This window comes from Cnephaeus nilssonii (genome assembly GCF_951640355.1).
Source record: "Cnephaeus nilssonii genome assembly, chromosome: 24".
Classification (NCBI taxonomy): Eukaryota; Metazoa; Chordata; class Mammalia; order Chiroptera; family Vespertilionidae; genus Cnephaeus; species Cnephaeus nilssonii.
This window is the reverse complement of record NC_137095.1, coordinates 5383126-5408589: the sequence shown is the minus strand read 5'-3', so window position 1 is coordinate 5408589 and position 25464 is coordinate 5383126. Positions and strand designations below refer to the sequence as shown.

Sequence of the window (25464 nt, the reverse complement as noted above, 5' to 3'; positions counted from 1 at the left end):
CCGGTCAAGGGCACATGCCCGGGTAGCGGGCTCGGTCCACAGTAGGGGGCGTGCAGGAGGCAGCTGATCCATGATTCTCTCTCATCATTGATGTTTCTCTCTCTTTCCCTCTCCCTTCCTCTCTGAAATCAATAAAAATATATATTTTTTAAAAATCCTAAGTTTTCCTCAAATGCCTAAGGTGTTGGAAGTGGATTTTAAATAATTTTCATCACAGAAAAAGGCCCCTTTAAAAAAAAAATCACAGTAGGGATGCAAACCAGGATGGGAAAGATGAAGGAAATACAGTCATAGCTGTGCAGTGTATATCCTATATAATAAAAGGCTAATATGCAAATTGTCCCCTCGACCAGGAGTTCGACCAGCAGGCAGTCCGGCCAACCGCCCATGTCCCCTCCCCCTGGCCAGGCTGGCCGGACCCTACCCATGCTTGAATTCATGCACCGGGCCTCTAATATATATATATATATATACATATATATATATATATATATATATATATATATATATATATACTCACACACACACACACACACACACACACTGAGTGGCCAGATTATTATGCGTTCAGAGATCATCATGATCTGGGCACTCAGTGTATATTTTGGAGACTTTATTGAGATTTTGCTCGTGACCTATATACCTTGTTACAATGTTCTACAGACATTAAAGATAATTTGCCCACACTGCCCCACTCATAAGTCATTGTTATTACTTATATTACTCAAGACATGAAAATATTACTTTTTTAAAAATATATTTTTATTGATGTCAGAGAGGAAGGGAGAGGGAGAGAGAGATAGAAACATCCATGATGAGAGAGAATCATGGATCAGCTGCCTCCTGCACACCCTCCTACTGGGGATCGAACCCGCAACCCGGGCATGTGCCCTTGACTGGAATCGAACCCAGGTCCCTTTAGTCCACAGGCCGATGCTCTATCCACTGAGCAAGACCAGCCAGGGCAAAACGATATTACTTGAGACAGAGGTAAACATCCTACTCTCATTCTACTTGCCAACCTTTATACTGACAGATGAGTGCGGTACCAAAGAACTTTCCAGTAACTCTAAAACCGCCCCTCCCTCTCTTTTATTTTTCCCTCCCCTCCTTTTTTTGCAAAGTCTCAGGATCGGGCACAGCTCCTCCTCACTCACAAAACAAACATGGACATAGAGAAAGATGCAGCATTTCAAAAAAAAAAATCACCAATTTCACCAGCAAAAGCAATAGGACTGCCCTAGCCGGTGTGGCTCAGTGGATAGAGCATCGGCCTGCAGATCGAAGGTCCCGGGTTCGATTCGGTCGAGGGCACACATACTTCAGTTGTAGGCTCCTCCCCGGCCCCGGGCACGTGCAGGAGGCAACCCATCGATGTGTTTCTGTCTTTCCCTTCTCTTTTCCACTCTCTCTAAAAATCAATAGAAAAATATCTTCGGGTGAGATTCAAAACAAAAGAAAACAAAACACACCCTGGCTGGTGTGGCTCAGTGGATAGAGTGTCGGCCTGCAGACCGAAGGGTCCCGGGTTCGATTCCCGGTCAGGGCACGTGCCTGGGTTGCGGGCTCGATACCCAGTGTGGGGGGCGTGCAGGAGGCGGCCGATCCATGATTCTCTCTCATCATGGATGTTTCTCTCTCTCCCTCTCCCTTCTCTGAAATCAATACAAATATATTTAAAAAGGGAAGAAAAAAAGCCATAGGACTATTTGAAATCGACTTCTTGGAAGAACCCAGCCCGCGGGAGCAGGTTTGGGGAGACGGGGCCATCCTCCCTCCGTCCGCTGGCAGGGAGGGGGAGCAATGCCGTAATCATAGAGGTTCCTGGCTGGCCCCGCGCCGAGTACTCCGAGCGCCGAGGTGCCGGGTCTGCAGCCGGTCTGAAGGTCGTCGCTGGGCTTACAATGGGCCCTTGTGCGCTCCGTCTGTGAACGGGGTCAGCTGGCAGCCGGGTCGGTCTCTCAGGGAGTCACTGCAGCCAGCGCCGAGCCACACCCGAGCGCAGGGATCCCCCAAAACTGGACGCCTGCCCAGAGGACAGCGTCAGGTTATCTTACGCGTCCCCGGGGCGCCTGCCAGCCAGCGCTGCGGGTTCCTAATGAAGGGCTCACCTGGGAGGATAGCTGGAGCCAGTCCCTCTTCTACCCCCCACCCCTCGCCCCACGTCGGGTTCTGGTTTCCTTTCTGCCAGGCTGTGGCCTCCAGGACCGGGGAGGTGAGGAGAGACCTGAGGCAGGTAGGGACGGGGGCTAAGGAGAGGGACTCCCGCTCATGCCATCCTCCTTTTTTATTTTATTTTTATTTTTTTAAATATATTTTTTATTGCCGAAGCCGGTTTGGCTCAGTGGATAGAGCGTCGGCCTGGAGACTGGAGGGTCCCGGGTTCGATTCCGGTCAAGGGCATGTGCCTTGGTTGCAGGCGCATCCCCGGTGGGGGGTGTGCAGGAGGCAACTGATCGATGTTTCTAACTCTCTGTCCCTCTCCCTTCCTCTCTGTAAAAAATCAATAAAAAAAAAAAAAAATATATATATATATATATATATATATATACACACACATATATTGATTTCAGAGAGGAAGGGAGAGGGGGAGAGAGAGAAACATCCATGATGAGAGAGAATCATGGATCGGCTGCCTTCTGCACGCCCCACACTGGTGATCGAGCCCACTACCCGGGCATGTGCCCTGACCGGGAATGGAACCAGGACCTCCTGATTCATAGGTCAGCGTTCAACCACTGAGCCATGCCGGCCGGGTGGATATATTTATTACAGACTAGAGGCCTGGTGCACGAAATTGGTGCATGGGTAGGGTCCCCAGACGCCTGCTACTGCTGCCAGCTGGGGGGGGAGGGGTAGCGGGTGGTTGGCCAGCTGACCCCACCTTCTGGCGAAACTCCTGGTCAAGGGGACAATTTGCATATTAGGCTTTTATTATATAGGACTAGAGGACCGATGTATGAAGATTCGTGCAAGAATGGGCCTTCCTTCCTCTGGATGCTGGCACTGCCTTTGCTCCAGCCAGAGCCGTCATTTCGCTCTGGCCTGGAGCAGCCTTTCCGCCTTCCCACGCTGCCCAGAGGCCCAGAGCGGCTGGGGCGGCACGGAACGCCTGCCTCGTCGTCATGGTGACAACGCAAGCGTCTCACCCCGCTCCCGGCCACTGGGCGCCTGTGTATGCAAATTAGCCCACCATATTTGTTGGGTTAATTTGCATACTCACTCCTGATTGGTTGGTGGGCGTCACGAAGGTATGGTCAATTTGCATCTTACTCTTTTATTAGTGTAGATAGTTTTGCCTACTTTTTGAGTTGACCTGGTCTCCCTTGATGAACAGCAGTTCTTAATTTTAATGGTAGTCTAATATTTTTCAGTTTTTTTATGATTAGTGTTTTTTTTTGTGTGTGTGTCCTGTTAAAGAAATCTGGTTACTCCAAAGTCATGAAGAATCCCTATGGTATTCTTCTGTCACCTTTCTAGTTTTACTTACAAGATTTAGACCTGCAATCCTCCTGATTTTGGTTTTTGTCAATGGTGTGAGGTCAGATGGTTTCTTCAATGTGGATATGATGTTGATTTAGGTAGAGTCATTGTCACCGCCACGTCTCCTTTGCCGTATATCGCTCTCCATGGCTGACATTCATCTGACTCTGCTAACTCAGAAGTTCTTGTCGCTTGTGTCTAATAACTTCTCATTATTTTTAAATGATCATCTGTAATCTCAACACTGACACTATTACAGTTTTTAGTTGTATTCCTCTTATTTTTCTTTTATGTAATTCTGTCTACATAAAATTTTATATTCTGCCTTACCTGTGCCTAAGTAGTCTTCAGAACTCAATTCATTAGTGGCTGTGTGGTATGTAGTCTAGTTCACCAGTCCTCTGTGATAGGCAGTTAGGATGTTCTTATTAATAAAAACTGCTACATGACAGAAATGTCCTGATCTGTCATTTAACAAGAGGGTAGCAAATGACCATGAATTAACCATTTGGAGGCCCCGTCTTCAGTTAGTGTCTCCTTAACCCAACCCTCTAGTACGGATGCCTCTGTCCTTTTATAAAGGGGTTTGACTGCTTTAGCCAGTACTTACCAGCTGTGCTTGTAGAATATTATAAAACTAGAGGTCTGGTGCATGAAATTCGTGCACGGGCCGGGGGGGAGGGTCCCCTTAGCCCAGCTTGCACCCTCTCCAATCCGGGACCCCTCGGTCAGGGCTAAACTGGCAGTCGGACATCCCTCTCACAATCCTGGACTGCTGGCTCCTAACTGCTCACCTGCCTGCCTGCCTGCCTGATCACCCCTAACTGGCCCCCCTGCCAGCCTGATCACCTCTAACCGCCTCTACCTGCCAGCCTGATCACCCCTCACTGCACCCCCCTGCCGGCCTGGTCACCCCTAACTTCCCCCCTGCTGGCCTGATCACCCCTAACTGCCTCTGCCTGCCAGCGTGATCGCCCCCAACTGCCCCCCTGCAGGCCTGGTCGCCCCATGCAGCCTGCTGCTCGGTCGTTTGGCCGCCCCTCACAAACCCCCCTGCCGGCCTGGTCGCCCCATGCAGCCTGTTCGGTTGTCCATTCGGTTGCGACAGTCACTTAGGCTTTTATAGAGATAGATTAAGACGCATCACTACTATCGTATGAAACCTCACTAACATTTAAACTGATATTAACATAAAAATTCAACCTGTAGTGATTGTTTCACTCGCCCGGGAAGTGATCAGCCCACAGTAACAACTGCTGGGGAAGCTGTGGCCTCCGCAGGGAAGTGAGGCCGGCCCTGGGAAAGTCTCGCCTTGCGTTGAAAGGGCCCGTGTCGGCTGAGAATCTGGTCGGCATTCTACTATGGTTCCTTTCCCTCCGAATGGCACCTCCTCAGTGGGTTCTCGTCCCAAGTCGGCTGTGTCTGTGCGTAGTAACCGCCACATCAGTATGCAGGCACTTGGCCGTCCTCTCCCAGACCTCAGGCTCCGAGGCGCAGGGGTTGGAATATGTTACCAGCAATAATGTGACTGAGTTTTTAAAACGTTTAGCAGGCCCTGGCCGGTGTGGCTCAGCGGATAGGGTGTCGGCCTGCAGACCAAAGGGTCCCGGGTTCAGTTCCGGTCAAGGGCACGTACCTCGGTGGCAGGCTCCTCCCCGGCCCAGGCCCTGGTCAGGGCGCGTGCAGGAGGCAACCCGTCCATGTGTTCCTCTCACGTCGATGTTTCTCTCTGTCTCTCCCTCTCTCTTCCACTCTCCCTAAAAATCAATGGGAAGATATCCTCGGGTGAGGATTAACAACAACAAGAAAATGTTTAGCAGCACTTACAGTAACAACATTCCGGACTAGGGGTCCTCATCTCGGTCTCCTCCATCTGCTCAGCACCGATCTGTAAGCATCGCTCGTCGGTGGAGGTTTGGTGACATAAACCTAAGAAGCACAGGAATCCTTCTCAAATCAGGAGACATGAGACTACGTGGTTCTCTAGCCCTCTCTAAATCCCATAATTCCTGGCATGGCTTGGAGGGAAGCGTGAGCCACTGGGGACGTGTTTGTGACCAGTGGCACAGGACACGGGTGGCATCGGGTGGCGCGGGGCAGTCTCAGCCCGGTGGCCTGTGAGCGGAGCCGGGGGTGAGGGTGTTTCTGTGGAATAAGATCGAGCGGGGCCTTTACCCCCAGGCTCTCGGCTGCCCACTCCCAGGGCCTCGATTGACCTCAAGAAACATTCCGGCCCAGATCAGATGGGAATCCGAGACTCCCTCCAGCGCCCGGGCACCGGGGAACCCCGGTCTGCAGCTCAGAGGCGAGAGCACCGGGTTCGTTCGTTTAGGGCCTACGTTGATCAATGCAAATGTAGTGCGTTTACAGCATTAACCACCGGGTTTACCGCCAAGCGATCATTCAAACAGTGCAAGCATTCAAGGCACACAGGCCACAGAAAGGCTCTTTTCCACTTTCTGGTTTAAAGACAATTTTTTTAATAATTATAAAAATAGCGTCTATACTAATAAAAGGGTAGTATGCTAATTAGACCGGGTCAACCAGACATCTTCTGGATGTCCGGCTTACTTCCGGACAAAGCGACGGTGGCGGGGCTGAGGCAGAGGCAGTTAGGGGCAATCAGGCCAGCAGGGGAGCAAGCAGTTAGGGGGCGATCAGGCCGGCAGGGGAGAGCAGTTAGGGGGCAATCAGGCTGGCAGGGGATGGCAGTTGGAGGTGATCAGGCAGGTGAGTGGTTAGGAGCCAACAGTCCCAGATTGTGAGAGGGATGTCCCAGATTGGAGAGGGATGTCCCAGGCCAGGCTGAGGGATACGTCCCCTCCCCCGAACATCCACCTTCAAATGACATTGAAAGATAATAGACCTGCCGACCTGATTTCAAAAGCCTCAATGCAATACCTTAGCTGTGATATCAGGGACACATAAAAGGGGAACGATGTACAATAAAACCAAGTCCATTGTTGTGTGTAAATGTTCCAGTTTGACATCTGGATGGCATGATTGAGTCAGACACTCACTAGCAGCCCCATGAATGTGGCAGATACAGATGCAGGTTTTTGTTTAAGTTTTTTAAATATCCTATATAATAAAAGCCTAATATGAAATTGTCCCCTCAACCGGGAGTTCGACCGCTCGCTATGACGTGCACTGACCACCAGGGGGCTGCGCGGAACATGGTGGGCGTTGGTGACGTGGCGCTGGCAGCAGGCAGCAGTGGAGGCACTGCCGGTTCTAATGGGCCCTGATGAGAGCCGGACCGAGGCAGGATGGTGGAGCAGGTGAGCGGGCGGTGCCAGGCCAACGCAGTTGCAAGTGGCAGGGCAATCGCCCCACAGATGGTGGCAGGGGGCGGGGCCACCACTCAGCTCCCAGGTGCTGAGGGAGAAAGAGCAAATAGCAATATTAAAATATTTCTTCTAATTATTTTCCTTTCAATGTGCACAAATCCATGCACCGGGCCCCGTGTGTGTGTGTGTGTGTGTGTGTGTGTGTGTGTGTGTGTGTGTGTGTAATTAATTTCAGAGAGGAAACAAGAGGGAGATAGAAACATCGATGATGAATCATGGGTCGGCTGTCTCCTCTCTGCCCCACACTGGGGATGGAGCCCACAACCCGGGCATGTGCCCTTCACCAGATTCAAACCCGGGACCCTTCAGTTCTCAGCTCTGTCCACTGAGCCACACTGGCCAGGGTTACAGATGCAGGCGTATGGGACTCATGACTCAGATGCCACGCGTGGCTCTTGGTAAAGTGGCGACTAACTCATTTTCAGAACAACATCCCTGAAAATTCAGTGCCGATTAAACTGTGCAAAAAAAAGACTTTGTTATTAAAAGGGATCTGGATTGAATGTCCGATCATCGTAAACAGGTTTGTCCCGCTGAATGGAAAATGCTGTGTGTAGGACGGACCCACACGCTGCCCGCACTGGTCCCTGGCTCAGTGGCCCAACCAGAAGTGCCCCCACCAGCTCCCAGGCCGCCTGGATGTGTAGCGCGAGAGCTGCTTATGGTGCATCATGGGTGCGTTGTTGTACTTACTCTCAATATCGTTTTGAGACACGCAACTAGAGCTCTTCACTGGCGAGCCGCCAGGCCGGGCATCCTTCGCTGAACATCGCAGGATCGTTCTCCCACGAGCAGTACGATTTTTGTTCCCATCTCCAGCGCATCAGTCCTGCTTTGCCGCCACATGGTGCTTCGGACTCCTACCAGTGCTATTGTTGTAAAATAATATTTCATTGTTTTAACTTGCCTTTACCTTGTTATTAATGAGATTAGGATTCTTTATTTTAGTCCAGCTGGCGTGGCTCAGTGCACAGTTCGATTCCCGGTCAGGGCACATGCCCGGGTTGCAGGCTCGATTCCTAGTGGGGGGCGTGCAAGAGGCAGCCGATTCATGATTCTCTCTCATCATGGATGCATCTCTCCTCTCCCTCTCCCTTCCTCTCTGAAATCAGTTTTTAAAAAAAGATTCTTTTTTATGTTTTTGTATTGGATAGAGCTTCCTTTTCTCTTCCTGTCTTCTCTGGAAACGGCTTATATTCTTTGCCTAAGTTCCTCTTGGATTGCCTGTCTTTTTCATTGACTTGTACTAGTTTTTCATTATATACTAGAGGCCCAGTGTACAGATTTGTGCATTGGTGGGGTCCCTCGGCCTGGACTGTGCCCTCTCGCAACCCAGGGCCCCTCAGGGGATATTAGACTGCAGGTCAGGGTGAGGGACCGCACTGGTGCACGAATCCATGCACCGGACCTCTAGTATGCATATAAGATCTTTGGGTAATCTCTTCCCGCCCTCCCCTCTCCCCCCTTCCCTCTGAGATTCATCCATCTGTTCCATATTTCCATGCCTGTGCATTGAGCATCTGCCCCCTGGTGGTCAGTGCACGTCATAGCTACCGGTCGAATGGTTGGGTGATCGCTTAGGCTTTTATATAGAGAGATTACTAGAGGCCCGATGCATGAAATTCACGTAAGGGGCTCGGCCCTCACAGCCCCTCGGCTGGTGGCCCTTGCAGCCCCGGCTTCGTCCGGAAGGTCGTTCTGCTGTTCGGACTAATTAGCATATTAGCTCTTTATTATATAGGATGCTTACTAATCCTTTGTCTCTTGTAAACATTGAAAACGTCTGTTTTGTAACTTTTAACTTTGTGGTCTTTTTGTCATAGTTTTTGGAATGCGGTAAGATTCATACATCGTTGGTGTGTGCTTTCGGTTTTTATGCTTTGCATTTACATCTTCGATTCACGTGACATTTCTTCTTTCTAGACGGCGTGCGGCAGAGATGAACTTGTGTTCTTTCTTCCATCTCATTAGGTGACTGTTTCGGTGCTGTTCACTGAGTGGCCCCCCTTTCTCCCACGGGTGCCCCTTGGTCATTTCCGGGTGCCCACACTTAGTGTCTGGGGTCCTCGTTCATTTCCGTCGGTCTCTGACCAGACCCCATCGCCGCGCTGTCTGTGCGTTCGTTTTTCTGAGTGGTGATGCATTGTCAAGAGAGGAGTTAGGAGCCGGCCCGCTGTCTCTCTTTAGTCTGACCCGCCGCCAGCAGGCGTGGCTCGTGGCTTAAGGGCCGTGCCCCCGTCCCTGCCCACTCCACTACTCCTCCAGTCTCCTCTTTGATCCTGTCCGTCAGGGTCGGCCGCGTGCTGGTGGCGAAGTTTCATTTCACCCAGAAGTGACTCCGCTTCCTGTTTTTAATTGGGAATATTTGGAGTTTAAAGGTGGAAGAAATCCGGTGATAATTTCCTGGTGGTGTGAAGCCATCTCTCTCTTCTTCTGTTTTTAATCTTAAAGTTTTAGCCCTGTTTCCAGCTACACGAGGCGTTTTGCGCTTCTGAGGTGCTAACCCTTGTACCTTCCCCGTTTGTGTGAATCATTTCCACTGGAATGCGCGTCTTGAAGGAGCGCACTTCAGACCATGTGAATATGTGAAATCTAGGGAATATGTGAAATATGCATTTAAGTCAGTGGCACAGGGACAGGCGTTCATACTGGATCTGACTAGAAATACGAATTTGTGCCTCATCGGGAAGTTATTCCAACCTTCTTTGCAGTTCACTAGTTAAATAGTATATACAAAATTAATATGCACTTCATATTATACACCCAAAAACTCTTGGTTGGTCAACATACCTGGTAGTAAAACAATAACTACTACTATTATGACCACTAATTGAGTGCTTGCTCAGCACCTGGGACTTTGTCCCACAGCGAGCGACCCTCCGAACGTGTCCCATGGGTGACGTGCATGTCACCTGGATGGAAACTAAAACCTGGGGGAGTTAGGCAGCCGGCGTAAGGTGAGAGCTGTATTTAATTTAAGTTCCGCCTAAGCCAGTTTAGCTCAGTGGGTAGAGCGTCAGCCTGTGGACTGAAGGGTCCCGGGTTTGGTTCCAGGTCAAGGGCACATGCCCCGGTTGTGGGCTCGATCCCCAGTGTGGGATGAGCAGGAGGCAGCCGGTCCATGATTCTCTCACATCATTGATGTTTCTCTCTCTCTCTCCCTCTCCCTTCCTCTCGAAAATTCATAAAAATATATTTAAATAAGATTCTCCACTTTAAAAAGAAAATAAATTTAAGTTCCTTCGATTCCAAATGGAACAGAACAGAAATGCAGATTGACTAAAGCACAGAGTTGGTGGTGGCTGCAGGCTATAGAACAGCTGAATGGGAGGATGGGGCGTCTCTCAGTCCCGTGTTGTCACAGCGGCTGGAGGCGGGGACTCTGGGTCCTCGCTGGGGCCTCCCCTCAGCGCTCTCCTTCGTCCCGCCTCCTGTGTGTCAGCCCCTCTGGGAAGTCTGTACCTTGCACCTCCCTCTTCACATGGGCACACCTCGTCCTTGTCCCATGATAACAGCTCTCGCATCGTATTGTGATTGCTTGTGTATCTGCCTTTGTCTGCCCCCTACTCCCAGCACACCCTCACCCCGATGGTAAGCTCTGTGGACAGAACTGTGCTCGTGGTCCCTTGTTCATTGGAGAAACTTTATGAAGTGTTCGTTTGCGCCTCCGCCCTTAAATCTAAAGCAGTGAAGCACTTGCCAAGAGTTGGGTAAATATTTATCCGTGTTTGAAAGCATGATGTGTGAAGCCTTGAAGCTTAGGCGCCGAATGGAAACGGCTTTAAAAGGTACCAGAGAGGCAAAATACCAGAGAAAAAGGGCAACAGCAGTCTGTTTTCCATTAGAACAGAAACAGATGTGAAGAACTGACAGGAACGAGTCATGTGACGGTGGGGAAGGGGGTTCCAGGCCCGGGACAAGCACGCAGACAGTCCTGAGTGTTCTGAAATCCCACTGCGCAGACGGCCCAGATTGCGAGACGGTGCAGGCCAGGCTGAGGGGCCTGCCCCTCGTTCATGAATTTTGTGCACCAGGCCTCTAGTCTATAATAATAATAAAAGGGTAATATGCTAATTAGACCAGACGTCATTCTGGATAGTCTTCCTGATGAAGCCGAGGCTGGAGGGAAGCCAGCCCGGGTCCCGGGTGCCGGATGGAAGCCGGTGCCGGCAGCCGGGGGAAGGAAGGCCTACTCCTGCATGAATTTTCAGGCATCGGGCCTCTAGTATCTGTATAAAAAATTACTTTTCTTCAGTGATTACTTTTCCTCATAGACTCTGCTGAGAAAAAGGCCACTGATCTTGATGTAACTTGCTTACGAATCACTATTAGCCGTCACAACTCCATCTGCCCAGATGAGAAGGAAAAAACAAAAACCTGACATGGTGATGTCATCGTGGCGAGACTTTTCCCCAGGGCCTCCTCTCGCAGCAGGAAGCCAGAGGGCAGGAGATGTCACAGGCTTGTTCAGCATCCCGGGCAGACTTGGCCCTCTGAAACCTTAGCCGAGCACACCGGTCTGCTGCGGAGATGCCAGGCGGCAGGCTGCGGACGGGCCCGTTTCACGTTTAGGCTCCTGCCCGCCCGCCCGCCCAAGCCCATGACAAGGGTCACAACATGCACGGGTCCCTGGATTAGCTTTTTTTTCTTTTCTTTTTTAAGTTTTATTTTATTGTTTAAAGTATTACATATAGTATTATCTATGTCTCCTTTTTCCCCCATTGACCTCCCCCCAGCCACCCCCAGCCCTAGCACATGCCCTCACCCCCCCCTCCCCAGTGTCTGTGTCCATTGGTTATGCTCATATGCACGCATACAAGTCCTTTGGTTGATCTCTTACCCCCACCACTCCCCTGCCTTCCCACTGAAGTCTGACGGTCTGTTCGATGCTTCTGTCTCTGGATCTTTTTTTTTTAGCATTTAATCACCTTGATTTATTTGTTTTTTGTTTGTTTGTTTTTGTTCATCCTCATCCGAGGATATTTTTCCATTGATTCCTAGAGAGAGGGAGAGACAGAGAGAAAAAATTCCATGTGGGAGAAACACATCAATTGGTTGCCTCCTGCAGGAGCCCTGACCAGGGCCCGGGCCGGGGAGGAGCCTGCAACCAAGGCATATGCCCTTGACCAGAATCGAACCCGGGACCCTTTGGTCCACAGACCAATGCTGTAGCCCAGTGGTTCTCAACCTTTCTAATGCCGCGACCCTTTAATACAGTTCCTCATGTGGTGACCCCCAACCATAAAATTATTTTCATTGCTACTTCATAACTGTAATTTTGCTACTGTTCATGAATTGTAATGTAAATATCTGTGTTTTCCGATGGTCTTAGGCTCTACAGCAGCCGTTCTCAGCCTGTGGGTCACCCACAGGTTGAGAACCGCTAGCAGGGTTGCCTACGGCCATCAGAAAACACAGATATTTACATTACGATTCATAACAGTAGCAAAATTACAGTGGTTGAGGGTCACCACAACATGAGGCACGGTATTAAAGGGTCGCGGCATTAGGAAGGTTGAGAACCAGCCACTGAGCCACATCGGCCAGGGCTCTGGGTCTAGTTTTGTTCGTCAGTTTATGTTGTTCATTATATTCCACAAATGAGTGAGATCATGTGACATTTATCTTTCTCTGACTGGCTTATTTCACTTAACATAATGCTCTCCAGGTCCATCCATGCTGTTGCAAGTGGTAAGAATTCCTTCTTTTTCATAGCAGTGTAGTATTCCATTGTGTAGATGTACCACAGTTTTCTGATCCAGTCATCTGCTGATGGGCACCTAGGCTGTTTCCAAATCTTAGCTGTGGTGAATGGTGCTGCTGTGAGCATATGTCCTTTCTGATTGGTGTTTCTGGTTTCTTGGGATATATTCCTAGAAGTGGGATCACTGGGTCCAATGGTAGTTCCATTTTCAGTTTTTTGAGGAAACTCCACACTGCTCTCCACAGTGGCTGCACCCGTCTGCATTCCCACCAGCAGGGCACGAGGGTTCCTTTTTCTCCGCATCCTCGCCAGCACCCTGATTAGTTTTCAATGGGGTCAGAGGGAAGATAGAGAGAAGGGCATCGAGTCAGGGGCAGAGGGCACTGGCTTCCTCTGTGTGCAACCACAGAGCGCCTAGAGCAGGAGGTGACCTTCCACAGCCAAAGGTTCCATTTCTTATTTTTTTAAGATATTTTTATTGATGTCAGAGAGGAAGGGAGAGAGAGAGAGAGAACCATCCATGATGAGAGAGGATCACGGATCAGCTGCCTCTTGCACGTCCCCCACTGGGGATGGAGCCTGCAACCCGGGCGTGTGCCCTGACCAGGAATCGAAACCGTGACCTTCTGGTTCATAGGTCGATGCTCAACCACTGAGCCACGCCAAAGCCAAGGGTTTTAGATCCCCACCACCCCGGGGCCCTGTACTTAAAAAAAAACAAACCCGTCATACTTGGGTGAATCCTCATGACTCTTCCGGAGTAGTGTCCATGCTCTCCCAAGCCGGAGGATCTGCAGACGTCCATGACACAGAGCTTCATTTCCTGGGAAGGTCTGAGGGGACTCCTTAACCCGGCTTATTGCACAGATTCAAATGGCCAGGTTGATGGTTCCTGGGTGTGGTAATGTTAAAGTTGGCTTGAAATAGAACTTTGGCCCGGCCGGCGTGGCTCAGTGGTTGGGCATTGACCTCTGAACCAGGAGGTCATGGTTCGATTCCAGGTCAGGGCACATGCCCGGGTTGCAGGCTCGATCCCCATTGTGGGGCGTGCAGGAGGCAGCCGATCCATGATTCTCTCTCATCGTGGATGTTTCTCTCTCTTTCTTCCTCTCCCTTCCTCTCTGATATCAATTTTAAAAAAAGAAAAATAATATTCCTGGCCGGTGTGTCTCAGAGGATAGAGCGTCGGCCTGCAGACTGAAGGGTCCCGGGTTCGATTCTGGTCAAGGGCACATGCCCGGGTTGCAGACTTGATCCCCAGTAGGGGGCATGCAGGAGGCAGCCGATCCGTGATTCTCTCTCATGGATGTTTCTCTTCCTCTCTCCCTCTCGCTTCCTCTCTGACATCAATAAAAATATATATTTTTTAAAAAAGAGTAGAAAAAAGTTGTCAGCAGGAGGCCATCCATCTCTCAGGTCCCACCCAGTCTTGTTGGTGCCATATCGTAAAAGATATGTAAATGAGGCTCCTTACAGGGAAACATGGGAGAGAGTCCAGGAAACATGTTGGCCCGTTTGCAAAGTGCTGGTTTTTGGTGAAGAAGCTTTATTGAAGGGTCCGGTGCACAGCCCGGCGGGGCCTGTGTGTGCCCAGTGGGAGGGGCTCACCGTTGGTTCCGTGTTGTGAGTGATTTGCGGCGTGTGAGCTGGAGTGCACACGCTTGTGTATCTCGTTGTACTTGTGTAGAGAGGATGTGGGTCAGAGATCTTCGGTCAGACAAAAGTCACTGGTGTTTGTATAAAAAATCCTTGGTGAGCCCTAGCTGGTGTGGCTCAGTGGATAGAGCGTCAGCCTGTGGACTGAAGGGTCCTAGGTTTGATTCCGGTCAAGGGCACAGGCCTGGGTTGCGGGCTCGATCCCCAGTAGGGGGCATGCAGGAGGCAGCCGATCCATGATTCTCTCTCATCATTGATGTTTCTTTCTCCCTCTCCCTCTCTGAAATCAATAAAAATATAAAAAATAAAAAACCCTTGGAGTTTATAGTAAATTGCTTTCATCCCATATTTCCATTTCGCTTATATAAATAAGCCTTATGCCTTTTTTTTTTATTAAAGGTCCTATGAAGAAAACCAATTTTAATAAACTTTAAATTCATGACATTGGGATGCTACAGTCCATTTTTTATTTAAAAAGAGAAAAGAGTTGAAATTATTAAAGTTGCAAAACCCATAGGGCAAAAACCAGAAGAAAAAAATGTCAGTTCTTTCTTAAAGTAGAAGAAGTAGAAACTCCATCAGTTGATACCACTCCATACAATTTGCATTTCACATCTGATGCCTTTTCTTGATAAACGTTTAAAAAGTTGCACCCTCTCTAATCCTTGAAATAAATCAGTGCCACACTAATTTTAGATTTTTCCCCCCTGAACCATCACTTCTATCTCAGAAATTCTGGAACTATCCCTTGTGGCAACACGTCCTTCACTTACACCCCCAATCCCAGTGGAAAATGCTTCAGCAAATGTACTTACCATGAAGGAAGTATTCCTCCTCACTTGTGATCATGGTTACTAAAACATTTGGCCTGAAAGTAAACAGATAAGAAATGATGTGGCCGTTATGTGTAATATGTAAATTATGTGTGCTGACAGAGGACGGAAATATATCAGAATGAAAATAGCCACAATTTAGATGGCGGGGTTATGGGCCTACTGTGTTTTTTGTTTGTTTTTGGTTTTGGTTTTCAAAATTGTACTTGTAAAGTGCTGACATTACATTATTTTTAAAACAAAAGCTTATTTTAAACTGTATTCTGTATAAATACTAGGTTGTACACTTAAGAATTACCTAGTAGTTTATCGAGAAATCCTCAAAGTGATTTTAAATTATTGTGATTCGCCCTCCAAAAAATCATAAAGGACTCTTTCCTGCATTTTAAAATTATATTTTTAAGATAAGGGAAAATAGCCCTAACTGGTGTGGCTCAGTGGATAGAGCGTCGGCCTGCGGACTGAAGGGTCCCAGGTTCGATCCCGGTCAAGGGCATGTACCTTGGTTGCGGGCACATCCCCAGTAGGAGGTGTGCAGGAGGCAGCTGATCGATGTTTCTAACTTTCTCTCCCTCTCCCTTCCTCTCTGTAAAATTCAATAAAATATATTAAAAACATTAAATTAAAAAAAGAAAAGGGAAAATGGTGTCAGGTAGTTTCTGACTATCTCTGGAGCATCGCTTTCTCCATAAATACTTCAGCGGAACGAGGAACACTGTGGCATTGATTTTCCCCGACAGTTTTTAGGGGAATTACAATCCTGCTCACAGATCTAGGCACGTGTAGACAGGAGTAGACTTGGTCATGTGAACAGCGAAACGTGAGCCAGAAGTTCAAAAAGATAGCATTCAGATGGCACTCAGCGTCTGCAGCCAGGGTCCCGGTTGACAGAGGGGCCCCAGCTCTGCCCTCGCATTGGAACCAGGTGCCGTGTACACAGGAAGGAAGCGCATGCTGGTCCCGGGTCAGGAGCAGGACGGATGAGGTGGGGGAGAGAGGACTTACTGCGGGGTTTTCCCAAGCCCCTGACCTCCCGGGAGATGCTCTTCCTAGTAGGCTTGGTGGACACCCGGGCAGACTCGGACCTGTCATTGCCGCGCCAGTGGCCAGGGTTAGACCTCTCCCTACGCCTGCCAGAGAGGCCTAGTCATGAACTTGGACCCTGAGCCCAGCCGGTGTGGTTCTGCGGCTGAGCATCGACCTAGGAACCAGGAGATCACAGTTCGATACCCAGTCAGGGCACATGCCCGGGTTGCGGCTTGATCCCCAGTGTGGGGTGTGCAGGAGGCAGCCAACTAATGATTTTCTCTTGGATATTTCTATCTCTCCCTCTCCCTTCCTCTCTGAAATCAATAAAAATATTATTTTAAATAAATCTATAATACAAGGGTAATTAGACCGGGAGACCTTCCAGACATCCTTCCAGACAAAGCCATGGTGGTGGGGCCAAGGCAGAGACAGTTAGGGGCAATAAGGCCAGGAGGGGAGGAGCAGTTGGGGGTGATCAGGCCAGCAGGGGGGGCAGGGCAGTTGGGGGCAAGCAGGCTGGCAGGCAGAGTGGTTAGGGGCAATCAGGTAGGCAGACAGGCAGGTGAGCCCATTAGGAGCCAGTGGTCCCGTATTGCGAGAGGGATGTCCGACTGCCGCTTTAGGCCCGATCCCACAGGAGCCTAAACCGGCAGTCAGACATCCCGCAAGGGATCCCAGATTGGAGAGGGTGCAGGCCAGGCTGGGGTGCATGAATTTCGTGCACTGGGCCACTAATAAATAAACTCGGATCCTGGCAAATCCAGACACCGGAGGCACAGGGACTGGATGTAGCTCCTTGGAAACGAGTCTGACCTGGGTCTCCTGCCCACGGAAGGTCTGGAAATCGAAAGGTCTCCACCTCGTGCCGTGAACTGAGCAGCTGAAGGAGCTAACGATGGTCAGTGTGAGGCAGAGAAAGGGCCAAAGGATCTGGCAGCTGCTTTCAAACCCCAAGGGCAGCTGAGCCGTGCCGGACAGGCCAGACGCTCCCTTTAGAGTTTCAGGCAGCAAGTGGATTTGCAAAAGAGATGATTTCATTGGCGACTCCCCTTCCTCCAATTAAAGAGTAGAAGCAGCGTGTTTCCTGGGGACCTCGGGCCCGGGCCCGGGCCTGTGCCCTGACCAGGAATCGAACCCTGACCTCCTGGTTCATAGGTCAATGCTCAATCCCTGAGCCACACCGGCCGGGCCTTAATGGAAGGTTTCCTTACAGTTGGAGCTCCCTGCACGTGTAGCGGGGTGGTGAATTCTGGGTGCTAGAGGGGGTGCCACACCGTACAGTCAGACCCGGACACCTCTGACCCCCCGCCCGCCGCCTTCCGAGCTTAACGTGCCCGCAGCCCTGCCCGTCCCCCAGCTGGGGGTTCGTGGGTGGCACCCACACCACTCTCCTTTGCGCCCACTTGTCAACTGAGCCCGAGAGGGGGGAGTTGGGTGCCGGTTACACGCCCGGGCCCCATTGTCCCGTGTCCCCTCCCCTCCACACCTCCCTTCATCTTTATCCGAACCCGAAGGCACAGACAGTGGGCCTCGTACATGTGCCTTCATTGGCTCTACAGTGTTGTCTGCGCTGCCCTGGATGTGAGGTTCAGGGCACCCCTCCATCCTTCTTCTGGGGGCACTCTCTCTGCTCCCACCTCCTCAGAGACAGACACACACACACCCTTTAGAGCAGCCCTCGCCAGCCTTCCAGACCTCGGGGACCACACGTGGCCCGCGCACCACCGGTGCCCGACGGCTGCTTTAGAGTCCGAGGCAGCCGCCAGCCAGGAGCCGCCTGCAGGTCCATTTGCCAGAGACGATTTCGTTAGACTCCTCTTCCTCAAATTAACGTCGTACAGAGTAAAAGTGACCGTTAGAAAGAATTGGTGTTTCCAGACATATGTGTCGGGACACGATCGTTTCTGTGGGCAGGGCGGGGGTGTGTGGGCGCGATTGGATGTAACAGGATCCGTACATTTAGAAAATGAAACCCCGCACAATTTCTGTATTTTTATTTTTATTTTTAAATATATTTTATTGACTTTTTACAGAGAGTAAGGGAGAGGGATAGAGAGTCAGAAACATCGATGAGAGAGAAACATTGACCAGCTGCCTCCTGCTCGCCCCCAACTGGGGATGTGCCCGCAACCAAGGTACATGCCCCTGACCGGAATCAAACCCGGGACCCTTCAGTCCGCAGCCGATGCGCTATCCACTGAGCCACACCGGTTAGGGCATGATTTAACAGGATTCGTACATTTAGAAAATGAAATCCAGTAGAATTTTTGTTTGTTTGTTTGTTTGTTTGTTTGTTTTGCCAGTAATTCAACCTGCTTTTTTTTTTCGTTTTTATTTTATTTTATAGTTTAAAGTATTACATATAGTAATACATATATCTCCTATTTTTTCCCCATTGACCTTCCCCCAGCCTACCCCCTGTCACATGCCCTCATCCCACCTCCCCCCAGTGTCTTGTGTCCATTGGTTGTGCTTATATGCATGCATACAAGTCCTCCTTTGGTTGATCTCTTTTCCCCCCTCCCCAACACTCCCCAGCCTTCCCGCTGTAATTTGACAGTCTGTTTGTATTTTTTTTAATATATTTTTATTGATTCCAGAGAGGAAGGGAGAGGGGGAGACAGAGAGGAACATCAATGATGAGAGGGAATGATTAATTGGCTGCCTCCTGCACGCCCCCTCCTGTGGATTGGGTCTGCAACCCGGGCCTGTGCCCTTGACCGGGAATTGAACCCGGGACCCTTCAGTCCGCAGGCTGACGCTCTATCCACTGAGCCACACCGGCCAGGGCTCATTTCTGGATCTTTCACAGCAACTACACTGTACCCAGGGGCCCAGGGCCTCGGAGCACGTCGGCCTCGTTCCCGGCAGCATTTTCTTCATGTGTTTCCTGTCACACGTGTCCTGGGTCGGTGCTCTCCGTTCTCTCGTGCAAACTTGGAATGTGTCACCTTTCACTGAGCCCCGGATCTCTCCTCCCTGCAGGCATCGGGGGCCTTCAGGACTTCGTGCTGAAATCCGCAACCCTGTGCAGCGTGCCCTCCTGCCCGCCCTTCATCCCGCTCAGCTTCGAGGCCACCCCGATCGTCAGGGTGGCTATCGAGCCGAAGCACCCAAGTAAGACGACCTTGTTCTTGAAAGCAGGGATGTTCCTGCTGCTGTTCGTTTGTTTGTTTGCAAATATTTTTTATTGATGTCAGGAAGGGAGAGGGAGAGAGAAACATCCATGATGAGAGAGAATCACGGATCGGCTGCCTCCTCTACGCCCCACACTGGGGATGGAGCCCACAACCCGGGCATGTGCCCTGACCGGGAATCGAACCCTGATCTCCTGGTTCCTAGGTCGATGCTCAACCATGGAGCTACGCCGGCTGGGCCATAACATCGTGGCAGACTCAAGTCCTCCCATGTTGTTTCGGCGGTGTCCTGTGAACGTGTATGCAGGCCTGTAACTGAGTAATCCTCCCGACCAGGAGGCCAGACAGACCACCGGCTCTTAAAGGGATACTCCTCTCTCAGGAACGAGGCCTCTTCAGGCACCTGTGCTCCCCGGGGAGGCTTGTCCTGAGGTGGCCGGGGTGGGGCCGTCTCTGCATCCCGCTCGGGAGATCAGAGCCTTGCTTCTCACAGCAACACGACTCCCCGGGTAAACATCTGCAGAATGGCGTCTCCATATGCCATAGCTTTTTTTTTTAATACATATACATTTTTTTCTTGATTTCAGAGAGAAAGGGAGAGAGAGAGAAAAACATCAATGATGAGAGACAATCATGGATCGGTTGCCTCCTGCGCGCCCCCTCCTGGGTATCGAGTCCGCAACCCGGGCATGTGCCTTTGACCAGAATCGAACCCGGGACCCTTCAGTCCCCAGGCCGACGCTCTGTCCACCGAGTCAGACCGACCACGGCACAAATTATTTTAACCGGGAGGCTCCGGTGCAGTTTCCCAGATTGATTATCACCTCGAACGCTGCTTTTGCCTTTTTGTTGATTTTGGGGGTACTGTTTAGGAAAGAGCTCAGCTCTGATGCGTGTGTAGGCGTACGGTATGTACCGTTGTACTGAGTTCAGGTAGGCGGTTTCTATGTACTGAGGATCGGAAGAAGTGTGTGGATCCACTTTGGGATCTTGCTGAGCACGCAAGTGCCTCATGTTAGCTATCTATACAAATCAATTACCAGGAGGCCGTTTTCTTCTCATCGCTGCGTGCAAGGGAAATAAACTGTTCTTTTAAGAGTTTATCTCATTGTCCTTTTCCCTTCCATTGCAAGATCATTCTCTCTTTTTTTTAATAGATTTCAGAGAGTAAGGGCGAGGGAGGGAGAGACAAAAACATCAATGACGAGACAGAATCATTGACAGCTGCCCCCCGCAACCCGGGCACGTGCCCTGACCGAGAATCGAACCGCGACCCCCTGGTTCATGGGTCGACGCTCACCCACTGAGCCACGCCGGCCGGGCAAGGGCATCCTCCTTAGATTGTACTGGTCTTACGTTGTGTACGTGACCCGTGTTCCGTCTGTCGGTCCAGGTGAGATGCCTCAGCTCGTCCGAGGAATGAAGCTGCTGAACCAGGCCGATCCCTGTGTGCAGATTCTGATTCAGGAAACGGGCGAGCACGTGCTGGTCACCGCGGGGGAGATCCACCTTCAGCGCTGCCTGGACGACTTACGGGAAAGGTCAGCTGTGGGGCGCGCCGGAGAGAGGCCGGCCCCAGGGTCACTGGGCGCTCCAGGGCTGCCTAAGCCATCCGCGGTTGGTTTGGGGAGAAAAAGTGAGATTCCCCTAAAGAGGAACTGCCGCATGTTATTGGATCGTAGGTTTAATTTTTAACGACTGACATTCACTTCTGCACTTGAATCATTTTGCATTTTTATTTTCTATTTTATTGTTATTACTAGAGGCCCAGTGCACGAAATTCGTGCACGGGGGGTGGGGGTCCTCTCAGCCTGACCTGCACCCTCTCGCAGTCCAGGACCCCTTGGGGGATGTCCGACTGGCAGTCAGACATCCCTCTCGCAATCCAGGACCACTGGCTCCTAACTGCTCGCCTGCCTGCCTGCCTGATCACCCCTAACCACTCTGCCTGCCTGCCTGCCTGCCTGATCACCCCTAACCACTCGCCTGCCTGCCTGATCACCCCTAACCGCTCGCCTGCCTGCCTGATCACCCCTAACCGCTCGCCTGCCTGCCTGCCTGCCTGCCTGATCACCCCTAGCCACTCTGCCTGCCTGCTTGATTGCCCCTAACCACTTGCCTGCCTGCCTGATCGCCCCTAACCACTCTGCCTGCCTGCCTGCCTGCCTGATCGCTCCTAACCGCCTCTGCCTGGGCCCCCACCACCTCTGCTTCGTCCGGAATGATGTCTGGAAAGTCGTTTGGCTGTCTGGTCTAATTAGCATATTATGCTTTTATTATTATAAATTTTTTAAATCCTCTCCTGAGGATATTTTTTTCTTTGATTTTTAGAGGGAGTGGAAGAGAGAGGGAGAGACAGAGAGAAACACCGCTGTGAGAGAGACACATCGATTGGTTGCCTCCCGCATGCCCCCAACCAGGACCAGGAGCCTGCAGCCAAGGTACGTGCCCTTGACTGGACTCAAACCCGGGACCCTTCCGTCTGCAGGCCGACCCTCTATCCACTGAGCCACACCAGCTAGCGCTAATTTTGCATTTTAGCTTAAGTCAAAATATTTTCATGTATATATTTTACTTTATACACACACATGGTCCATCAGGACAACAAAATAAAATCACCTTTTGTAGACAGGCTGTGGTTAGGACCGACGTCTTTTCTGACTGGTGTGGTCTCTGCAGGGCAAACCTCAGGAGGTCTCGTGCTCTGTCCTGGGAATCTGTGCATGTCATAAAGTAGGCATCCCAGGTCACTTTTTGTAAGTCATGTTTTCCCTCTTTATTCTAAAGGCAAGGTATGTTATTGAAGCGATTAGGAGAATACAGAAGAGGAGGAGGAGTGGGGGGGGGGGGGGGGCGGCAAAGACAGAAACATTTTTATTGAGTTCAGAGAGGAAGGGAGAGGGAGGGAGGGAGAGAGAGAAACATCCATGATGAGAGAGAATCACTGACCGACTGCCTCCTGCACGCCCCACACTGGGGATCGGGTCCATAACCCAGGCATGTGCCCTGACCGGGAATCGAACCGTGACCTCCTGGTTCCTAGGTCACCACTCAACCACTGAGCCACGCCGGCCGGGCGATCATTATAGTTTCAAAGCTGTGCGTAGCTTATTTTCTTAGTCCTAACTGTATGACCATATTTTTTCTAAATAATGATAATTCAAAAAGTATTTTCCCATTCCATTGCTTTTCGTTTTTAAAATGAGGATAAGCATTTAATTTTCTTGAGTGCCATTTGACCGTTTTAAAGATCGTTACATAGATTATTTGACACTTCTAATGTGGTAGGTTATTTGAATAAATCTAAGCCAAATCCATTTTTATAACCCGTGATAAAAACTAAAGTTATTTCTTTAAATATGCTGTTCGTTTTGATGTTTCTATATATCTTAACAGTAAGGGCCTGGATTCTGAAGTCACATCTAGATTTGAATCCCGGCTTCTCCACTTGCTTTTGGACTTTGGAGAAGTTCCTTATTTTTATCTGCTTTTCTCCTTTACAAAATGAGGATGATAGAACAAAGAAATAGTACGTGTAAAATACTTAGCATAGTGTCTCCTCTATAATAATAAAAGCGTAATATGCTAATTAGACCGGACAGCCAGACGACCTTCCGGACGTCATTCTGGACGTCCTTCCAGATGAAGCTGCAGGGTGGTGGGGGCCTGAGGGAGAGGCTGTTAGGGGCGATGAGGCAGGCAGGCTACCAGTTAGGGGTGATCAGGCAGGCAGGCAGGCCAGCGGTTAGGAACCAGTGGTCCTGGATTGCAAGAGGGTGCAGGCTGGGCTGAGGGGCCCCTCCCCCCGACCCCTGTGCAGGAATTTCGTCCACCGGGCCTCTAGTTTATACTAGTAATAAGTGATTAGTAAATAAATAAAGCACATATAGCCATTTTTTTTTCATTGTTAGCTTATCGTAGGTTTTATATCTGACTTCTTAGGTATGTTTGAACTATAGTTTTGCCTATGTATGCAGTCTCTGTCAGGTTCAGGAATCAAAGTAACTTTAAATTAATACATCAAATGGACATCCATATTGTATAATCTACAATATATAAAGCATATGAAATGAGCAAATCCTTGACAGTGAACAAACTGGCGAAACCAAACCTTTCTTGGAAATAAATTTTTTTTCACATTTTGTCTTCCACACACCACATGGTCTATTTAGGTTCTGTATTCTAGAATCAATTTTGGTAACATTATTTTTAGGATATTACTTCTTGAGTTTTAAAATGTACCGAAAAGTATAAAATCAGATAAACCATATATGTGCCTCCAACTCAAAAAAAATGTAGAAAGCAGAAATAAGTCTAGAGTCAGATGAAAGCATTTTAAAAACTTTTAATATTATTTCCCTCACTGAATAACATTTCCCAGGGAAAAGTATTATTTCAAGACCTCCACATTTCATATTACATGTATGTGTACACACACAGATCCGTGTAGTACACTTACACATCAATCATCCACGTTGCCAATAGCATGCATAGGCCGGACCTGAGCTTTAGCGTTCACTGGGAGTGAGGTAGGCAGAAAACAGAAGAACCAGGAATACCGCAGGGTTTCATTATCATCAGAATCACTCCCTGCCCGTGTCCGGGATCCACCCTCTGTGAACAGGGAGGCGAGCAGGAGCCAGGAGTTCGTCTAGAGGAGTTCTCACTTGGAGGAAAATGCAGCATGAAACTAAACTCGATATAACATGCGGGAAGGGGCTTTCCAGCCCTGGCTGGTGTGGATCAGTGGATAGAGCGTCGGCCTGCAGACTGAAGGGTCCCAGGTTCAATTCCCGGTCAGGGCACATGCCCGGGTTGCAGGCTCGATCCCCAGTAAGGGGCGTGTAGGAGGCAGCTGATCGATGTTTCTCTCTCATTGATGTTTCTAACTCCCTATCCCTCTCCTTTCCTCTCTGTAAAAAATCCATTAAATATATTTTAAAAATTAAATCAGTTGAAGTTAAGTAAAATAAAAATGTCAGTTTTCTATCAGACTAGTCCCATTCCAAATGCCTCGTAGATATGTATGGCTATTTTAATTATTTATTTATTTATTTATTTATTTATTTTTGTTAATCGTCGTCCAAGAATATTTTTCCACTGATTTTTAGAGAGAGAGGAAGGGAGGGGGAGAGACAGAGTAACATCGATGTGAGAGAGACACATCGATTGGTTGCCTCCTGCACATGCCCTGACCAGGCCTGAGGGTGGAGCCTGAACCGAGGTCCGTGCCCTTGACCAGAAGCGAACCCAGGACCCTTCCATCTGTGAGCTGGTGCTCTAGCCCTTGAGCCACACCAGCCCGGGCTCTGTGTGGCTATGTTGATGTAATTAAAATTAAGTAAGAATTTTCCCCAGCTGTACTCGCCACATTCCAGGCGTTCAGTAGCGACAGTGCAGATACCCACACAGTAGCTGCAGGAACTCCTCTAGACGAACTCCTGCCTCCTGCTTGCCTCGACTGAGCCTCGTCATCAAAGCCAGTACATAGGCAGGTGCTGGCCAGCTGTCTCCAACTTCTGTGATTCTTCGTCTGTTTAGAGTTAGAATCATTGAACTTTTCTTCTCCACACACTTACACTGAGTGGCCAGATTATGATGATCTCTGAACGCATAATAATCTGGCTACTCAGTGTATATCCTATAGCAGTGGTCGGCAAACCGCAGCTCGCGAGCCACATGCGACTGACACCCCCACTTCTTCTAAATGCCACTTCTTCAAAATAGACTCGCCCAGGCCGAAAACCGAATTCTGTGCATGGGCCATGAAGTTTCAATCGCACTATATGTGCGCGCCTACACATGGTATTTTGTGGAAGAGCCACACTCAAGGGGCCAAAGAGCCGCATGTGGCTCGTGAGCCGCGGTTTGCTGACCATTGTCCTATAGAATAAAAGGCTAATATGCAAATTGTCCTCTCGACCAGGAGTTCGACCAGCAGGCAGGCCGGCCAACCAGCCATGTCCCCACCCCCTGGCCAGGCTGGCTGGACCCCACACATGCACAAATTCATGCACCGGGCCTCTAATTTTATATATCTATATATCTATATATATATACCTATATATATAGATATATACACACACACATACACACTGAGTGGCCAGATTATTATGCATTCAAAGATCATAATAATCTGGCCACTCAGTGTAAATCAGCAAACATTATTTTACAGAATTCGTGTGTCAAATCTTTTTTTTTTTTTTTAACCCTAGAATATTTTTCCATTAATTTTTTTAGAGAGTGGGGGAGAAAGGGAAAGACAGAAACAT

The 25464-nt window shown here is 49.6% G+C and overlaps 1 protein-coding gene across 1 annotated transcript in view; it reads left to right on the top strand.

The window, feature by feature from the left end:
- EFL1 (elongation factor like GTPase 1) overlaps nt 1-25464 on the top strand; it is an 88272-nt gene that overhangs the window by 45223 nt on the left and 17585 nt on the right. Inside the window, exons 16-17 of the mRNA XM_079764055.1 lie at nt 19041-19172; nt 20586-20733. Coding sequence (XP_079620181.1) covers nt 19041-19172; nt 20586-20733 — 280 coding nt within the window. The remainder of the gene's footprint in view (nt 1-19040; nt 19173-20585; nt 20734-25464) is intronic.